Source organism: Chaetodon trifascialis, chromosome 3, assembly GCF_039877785.1.
Source record: "Chaetodon trifascialis isolate fChaTrf1 chromosome 3, fChaTrf1.hap1, whole genome shotgun sequence".
NCBI classification, from domain to species: domain Eukaryota; kingdom Metazoa; phylum Chordata; class Actinopteri; order Chaetodontiformes; family Chaetodontidae; genus Chaetodon; species Chaetodon trifascialis.
In genome coordinates, this window is record NC_092058.1 from 17,763,152 (window position 1) to 17,771,288 (window position 8,137).

Consider the following 8,137-nt stretch of genomic DNA (forward strand, 5'->3'; position numbering starts at 1 on the left):
AGACGAGGTGAAAGGTTAAGACTGACACTGATGGGCAATATTGCCAACATGCTTTGTGGATTTTGTGCATTTAAAGAATGTTTTGTGACTTTTTTTAAAAATAAAAATGACTTCACTCAAGACGTTAATCCATGTACTTCTTCAAACATCAGGGATGACGAGTTGGAGAAGAGCACATCACATGTAACACATGACTGCAGCACAGAGGGCCTGAAGACCCTAACAAGTCATATGAAAACATATTGTCCCTATTTTAGATGTCGCTTTTCACAAGCTTTGACAGAACTGTCATTTAAAGTACTGTGAGATCAAACTCAATGAGTCAGAGTACCTTGGTGCTTTTTGTATCGTAGCAGAATGAATATTTGATTTAACTGCAATAAAACCACCATGACAGTTCACTCATTGCTTAAAAGCAGCATGATGTTTGTAATAAACTGTGCAATACTGAGACCGAGATTACTAAATATGATCTTACTTAAAATGTTTTTGTTGTTGAGAGACCTTGTGACAGAGGTTGTACAGTAAACATGAGTGTCAGGAGCCCCCACAGGGTCCCAAGATAAATCTGAGGAGTGATTAATATCTGATATGAAGTTAAGTAGATATTGGGGGGAGTTCTTCCTTCTCAGAATCGAGGGTCTAAGGACAGACGGTGTCCTGTACTGTCCAGCTCGTGAAGCCCCTGTAGACATATTTGTGAAATTGGATTCTTCAGGCCTCAACGATCCTGCCAATGAAGCACCATGACAAGCAAAAGTAAAACTCAAGTCCACATTAAGGCCATCACCTGTGATAAAGGTTAAAAAGTAAAAATGGTTAGGAAAAATTGCCTTGAATATGATCAATGGACCACAAAACCAACACTAAATACGGCTTCACACAGGTATCATTCATCTCAAGACTGTTGTATTGTTATATTTGTAATTGTCTATAGGGAAATTATTGTTGTTGTTTTCATCAGTATGTTACAGCTGGATAATCACATGTTAATGCGTTCTGTTATTTCAGAATAAAGGTCAGTCCAACATCACATACATGAGATGAACAAAGATTACCACAAAGCCTGTCCTTTACGGACTTAACAGCTGCTCTTGTGCCGGTGCTGCTCTGGGGTCTCTGCACCTGCTGGATTTCACTGTTGTTGCTCTTTCACTGACTAAACCGCCCAAAGTCTCCGGAGCAGGAGGTGGGCTCACAGCGCCGTGCAGGTCGCTGCTGCAGACTCCGGACAAGGCGGACTTCAGGCTGCTTTACATACACAAGTGAAAGCTCTACTCACACACACACTCACACACACAGCAAGATGTCCTCTCCCAGCGCCACCTCCAACCCTGTGAACACCAAGAGAAAAACCAAGAAGAAGCACTTCGTGCAGCAGAAAGTGGAGGTTTTCCGAGCCAGCGAGCCGGTGCTGAGCGTCCTGATGTGGGGAGTCAATCACTCGGTGAGTGCGTGCGCTGCTCAGCGAGTCTCTTTCTATTGGTCTGTGTGTCAGTGTTCATTAACGATGTGCCCATTGATCATGCGCAGATTAATGACCTGAGCCAGGTGCCTGTACCTGTCATGCTGCTTCCTGACGACTTCAAAGCCAGCACCAAGATCAAAGTGAACAACCACCTCTTCAACAAGTACTGTGCTCCTCTCAACTCTCTGCCTGACTGCGGGAACCTTCATCCTGCTTCCTGTCATTTGCACAGATTTCTGCGGCTCTTGTGATTCATTTGCCTTCATGTGCTTATCAGAAATTGCAGACCCCTTGAGAGAACAACCGTGCTTTTCTGCCCCAACAAAACCTTTAAATCTACCACAGCAACAGCTATTACCACCAACAATAAGAGTGAAAGCAGCCAAAAAGATGAAAGAAATAACATTAGAGCTTGTCTAGACGATGCAATATGCAATAATGTCAAGGCTGTAAGTATAAAAATGATAGCAGGGTGGGAAATGCAGCATCATTTCCACACAATGAGTTATTTCTGTGGTTTTGCAACACCAGAAGTTTCAGACAAACTAAATTAAAGCGTTCATCAGAAGATGTGGAGCGTCAGTCAAGCAAAATGTACAATGGAGCCTGTTACCAACTGATTTATGAAAGCTGTGTGATAGCCTTGTCTGCTTTGAGGTTCAGTTTCTATAAGGATGGAGGCTAGAAAACTTGAGTGGCTTTCAATAATCCTTTAATCCATCCAGGAATCCAGGCTGTGTAAAGACTTATAAACAGAAGTGGCCAGAACAATAAAATATGTTTTTCTCGAGTTCAAGTGCTGTTACCTTGGTGAGATTTTCATGTCGTTCGATATGGAAAGAGCCGGATGCTACAGAAGAATTCAGTGGAATTGTTCAAACATGACCGACAACGCTGTCGTCAATCTGAACAGTTCAAAAGCAGTCAGACTTGATTCCACTCTCATTAAACACACGCAAAAATTCAGGTTTTATTTGCATTATAGGATGCACACATATGTAGTGTTGATTCATATAAACATGATTGGTAATTACATATAGCTTTGCATGCAATTTATTAATTTGTTTCATTTAAAGATGAAAACATCTTTGTTCCTCAGAGAGAATCTTCCAGGACAGTTCAAATTCAAAGAGTACTGCCCACAGGTGTTCAGAAACCTGCGAGAGCGCTTCGGAATCGAGGACCAAGATTACCAGGTATGACTGCTGACAAAAACAGCAAATGTTTATGTTTCAAGATGAGGGAGGTAACAACAAAACAGACGTACACAGAACGTGCTTGTTTTCTTCTATAAAAGCAGACGTTTCCTGTATGTGTTGATCTGCTCCCTTCTAAATTTGCATTTCTTTGTGTGATATTTGCATGTGGCGGGTGGCACACAGTCATCATTCAGCCTACTCAGTGTACATTTGCTTAGCACACAAGTACTGTGCGTGAGGCTTGCTGAATGTGCACTTTAAAGCGTGTGCTGATAAAAGTCTTGTTTCTGCATCATCTGCACGAGTGATGCAAGAGAAGTCAGTGTGCAAAATACAGCATGATAACACCAACATGTCTTATCTTTCAGAATTTCCTGCCTGCCTGCATTAGAAATTGTGTTTCAGTGCTGGTTTAGAAACAGGATGCCGGCGTGATGGATGTAAAAGGTTTCAGCGGGCAGATGCATTGTACAGCTGGGATCACATGTTGCCAGTGCTCAGAGATGCCATCTTGTCACCAACAGGTGTCTCTGGCCCGCAGTCCTCCACTCAAAGATGAGGACGGCCAGTGCGTGGGGCTGCTGCTGACGTCATACGACCGCACTTTGGTGGTGAAAGAAATCTCCAGTGAGGAGGTGGAGGAAATGCACAACATCCTCTCTGAGTATCACCAGGTAGGTGTGACACAGGTGGAAAATGCAGTAAAAATCAGTGGATGCATTCTTTTAGTCACTGCATATTTTTTGTATACCAGGAGAAAATGTGAAAACCATGGTTGCCATGGCAAAGGTTTTACAGCATCAAACCTGAGAGACGAGTGTCTCTTGGTGGTTTAGTAGTAGAAAGTGCACAGATATTTGTAGTAACATCAACGATGGCCCGGTTCTAATCAAGGGTCCCAGTGAGCTATGACAGCGTGACACTGAGCCATGCAGAACAATGTCAGGACCCCGAAACTGAACCATCTGAATGGAATTCTGCCATCATTGTAAACACCTGTGCGTGTGATGCTGTTGAAATGTCCTCTGTAAAAAAGATATATTGTCAAGTAAAAAGATTTGAAGACAAATCCCATAACAACCATCAACACAAAAACATTTAAAGGCCACTTTTTCAGAGCCTTGAAGCACATCATCTTCATCAGTGGATCAAGTCTGCTCAGGACTTTTCTTGAACATAAAACCTTTTAAAAAGATCAAATCCAACATTGCCCGCATGCTTGCACACTATGACAAGTTTTCTACTTTTTCCTGACATTTCAATACATCTTTAGACAGCAGGCACTGAACAGGGTTCATTATAAGAGGAGCATTAAACTAATGACAGCAGCATTTCCATGTACGCACTGCCTCATGCCACTGGGTTCATGTGTCTCCTTGATCCTCCCATTAACTTTTCACCGCTGTTCTCTTGCAGCATATTGTCACCTGCCATGGCAATACACTGCTCCCTCAGTTCTTGGCCATGTACAGAGTCACTGTGGAGAGCGAGGACACCTACCTGTTAGTTATGAGGAACATGTTCAGCCACAGGCTGCATGTACACAGGAAGTATGACCTCAAGGTAAGTCCTGCAGGAGGTTTGCACGTACTGTTTGCCTCAGCTCATTTTGCCACCTAATGTCACTGGAAGTGTCTGTTTTTTATGTTGCTAATTCTCTTCTCTGGAACTTGAAAGACACTTTAATCACATCACATATTTCTTCACACAGGGGCTTTAATGCTCATGAATTTAAGCAACACCAAACCTATTGGATTCATCACCATTCAGGCATCATGTATGAAGACACTGATGTTTCAGGGGCTTGTGATTGATAACAAGCAGCCAGAAAGCAGCTTTGTAAAGTCATGTGTGACTACGATTTCTGTAGTATTTAGGCTAAAATTACAACCCAGATTCAAAAAGTTGGGACATTGTAACACCACATAAAAACAGGATGTAATCATCTGCAAACAAACAACGCGTTCCTGGTAATATCCTTTATTAATCATGTGTTCACAAAGTGGTGAATGTTCCAAACAGGTGTTTTTGGAAGATTCCCCATCTTTCCCAGTCTTTAGTTGCTCCTGTCCCATCGTGTTTGAAACATGTTACTGAGAATAAGCAGATATTTACAAAAATCAATGAATCTGATGAGCTAAAACATTAAATGTATTGTGTTTGTACTGTTTTCAGTTGAGTAGATGTCAACAAGGATTGGAACTGGGGTTTGTATTGGTGACTGGGGGGTCCTTTCTTTCCTCAGGGGTCACTGGTGTCTCGTGAAGCAAGTTTCAAAGAGAAGGTGAGTTCACATTAAGGTAAAGCTTGTGTGACGAGCTCCAGTTAAAACTCTGGAGTCGATTATTGTCAATTTACTGAAGAGATGCAGTCAGATTCGTTTTCAATAACAAGCATTAGTGTTCTTTTCTGAGGTAATTTGACACTGAAAAGATGATGAATTAGATCCTGCAAAGGTAGCTGAGTATCCTGATTGAGTTTGTTGCCTGTAATCATATGCTGAACTGGTCATATACATCAAACAATGCGAAGTAAAAGATGTTTTTTCACAGCTGCTGTATATGGCCAGACCTTAAAGAGACTTTTCAGTATTTTTTTTACCATTTGAATGTTTTTTTGGTCTAAGATTTTTAATGGGGGACTCAGCTGAAAAATGGTGGAAAGCCCCTTTAATAGCAACATTTAACAACTCAGTGCTTTTGTTTCATATTAAAACCACACAACAAAAATTAGAGACCCTGCTAAGTGAAATAATTAGAATGAGATCTAATTAAATCTAGAATTCTTTGTTGTTGGCTTAATGAGGACAACTTAATGAGCTTGAATTGGCTGCAGCTGTGCCACCGGTCTGTCTGAAGGTGTGGACGCATATGCGTGCTCCATCTCCAATGACAAACCACAGAAATGTAGTTTTTGATGAGTGGCGGAGTGTGAAATCACATTTCCTATATTGCATTTTGTTCAATTGTTGTTTGTGCATTGTGACAAATGTGATTGTAATATTAGATTTTACAGAAATGCTTGCACAGAATAAACCCCAGCAGAGTTGAAATGACATCAGAGCCCCTCTGACCTCGATAAAAAGACCGACAAATAGCTGATTGAATGGATGCAGCTTAAATAACTGCAGAGCTGTTTTGATCTTTCCAACTGTGTTGACTTGGAAAACAATATTTGAAGTGGTATTATTTGACTTTTATGTCACTGGAAACAGGACGATTGATTGTGCTTTAATGAGAAAGACGCTGATGGATATTGTGAATTCTAGCCTAAATGTAATTTCACGGTAGTTGGTCTCACTCTATATTTCCAGGTGAAGGAGCTGCCCACTTACAAAGACGTAGACTTCAGGAATAACATGCAAAAAGTTTATGTGAGTGACGAGGAGAAGGAGAAGATCACGGACAAGCTCAGCAGAGACACTGAAGTAAGAAAACAGGGCTGAAGAAGCACGCCGCCATTGTTTTCTCTGACATAATCTGTGCATGTGTGTCCTCTTGCTGCAGTTCCTGGTGCGTATGAGGATCATGGACTACAGCCTGCTGCTGGGCATCCATGACGTGGAGCGGGCTGAGAGGGAGGAGGAGGACGAGGAGGACATGGAGTCGTCCTGTGAGGAGGAAGAGGAGGATGAAAATGAGCTGCCTCCTCCTCTGGGCTCCACCTCACCTGAGGGCATCAGTGGCTACATGAACTCCTTCAAACCCATGGGCCCCGGGGAGTTCGACCCTTATGTGGATGTGTACGCAATTCAGAGCGCTGCAGGTGAGTCCTCACAGCTGAGACATTTCTGGTGAATTATAGGGGTCAAAGGAGGCCTTTGCTGTAAAACACCTACATTTATTCAGCAGGAGATCATACGTGTAGATCAATATCACTCACCAAATGCTGTGAATCACTCCCATGTAGGTGCACCCCAGAGGGAGGTGTATTTCATGGGTCTGATTGACGTGCTGACACAGTACGACACCATGAAGAAAGCTGCTCACGCTGCCAAGGCTGTCAAACACGGGGTGAGGGACCAGCTGTTCTTTACAGGGACTGAGTAGCATCTTTACATCTCTATCCTGCAGCCTGCACAGGGTTGCTTTCACCTTCCTTTCAGCCATCTCCCATCAAATATGTCCAATATGTGTGTGTGTGCTTTGCAGGCAGGAGCAGAAATCTCCACAGTTCACCCAGAGCAGTACGCTAAACGTTTCCGGGAGTTCATCACTAAGATCTTTGCCTAGTTTGAGGACTCGTTCCAGGCTGGAGTCTCACTATGCAATACTTACTGTGTGTCATCTGAAATCAACATCAGGTTGAACTGAAAACTTCCCATTAATTTCTAAATGATCTTCGTGGTTTTTGAGCATTTAACCCTCCACATCATTCTGCGAGATGGACTGTGCATTTTATTTTGAAGGAGGGAAAGTCTCAATGGCAACTTGTTGTTAATGAATTTTCTTTTGTTTCCACTTGAAGTTTCAGCAACTCTGCTTTAACTTCAGCCAGAGATACAGGATTGTTAATAATGAATCCCATAAACACCTCTGACACAAATGTAGTAGCCAGTGGGGGTGGAAATGATGAAAAAACATGTTTTCTCAACACATTCTTTGTTGTCGTGTCCATCTCTGTCTCACTCACCACTGCTTGGGATAAAGATTTATGCTTTGCTCTTATATATTAATTTGTGACTCCCTCTCTTCCCTCCAGTGACAGCATAGAACACATTTGGGTAAAAATTGGGCAAATCTGCGGGGTCTCAATCAGAAACAGTACCACGCTAATCTCCTTCTCAGCACCAATGTGTGATTTAAGCTGTTAAGACGGTTGTTATCTTATAGGAAATGTTGCCAAATGCAGATTTACCAGTACCATCTATGAAAAGCTGTTTTCATAAAGAGTATACGAACACACCAGACTGGCGCTTTCATTAGAGATTGCTCTGATTCTGGAAACGCTGTCACCATATTTTCCTTATCAGTAAAAAATGCACATTTATCTGCATGAGCTGCTGCAGATTTTAGTACAAATAGTCTAATTTAGTTTGTGTTTTGACAGCCAGAAACAGAAAAGTTGGACATCTCCAGCAGAGCTGAAGGGCGACACTCCTCTCAGCTCAGCCTTCACCACTTATTGTGCTACATAGCAGTGCAATGCTGTGCTAGCTTCAGGGGATGCTCCACACAAGCTTGCATCATCTAAAAGGCACCATTGCACACTAATTATAAAAGTGTAAGTCGATCAAAGAGCTTTTTATGTCAAACATTGTAGCTTGGATCCAGCCCCATGTTGTATACCACTGTCATATTAACTATTTAACAACGTAATGTAAAGTATCAAAGGAGTCATAAAGCCCAGAGCAGCTGTGAATGTGAGTAGAAGCAGAATGTGATTCACAGCATCCCAGATCTCACAGTACATGTGTTCCTCTGAAATTTAGTCTCAGTGGTAAAGCATTCATTTTTGTCCTTATTTAGTC

At 42.1% G+C, this 8,137-nt stretch overlaps 1 protein-coding gene across 1 annotated transcript; it reads left to right on the forward strand.

Annotated features, from left to right (window-relative positions):
- Positions 1 to 1,231: 1,231 nt before the first annotated feature.
- On the forward strand, positions 1,232 to 7,524 carry LOC139329006 (phosphatidylinositol 5-phosphate 4-kinase type-2 gamma-like). The gene is made up of 10 exons (XM_070959116.1): positions 1,232 to 1,447; positions 1,534 to 1,631; positions 2,568 to 2,664; positions 3,192 to 3,341; positions 4,084 to 4,230; positions 4,913 to 4,951; positions 5,981 to 6,094; positions 6,174 to 6,432; positions 6,577 to 6,680; positions 6,819 to 7,524. The coding sequence occupies exons 1-10, from the start codon at positions 1,307 to 1,309 to the stop codon at positions 6,897 to 6,899; spliced, it is 1,230 nt and encodes a 409-aa protein (XP_070815217.1). The 5' UTR covers positions 1,232 to 1,306; the 3' UTR covers positions 6,900 to 7,524.
- The last annotated feature ends 613 nt before the right edge of the window (positions 7,525 to 8,137 follow it).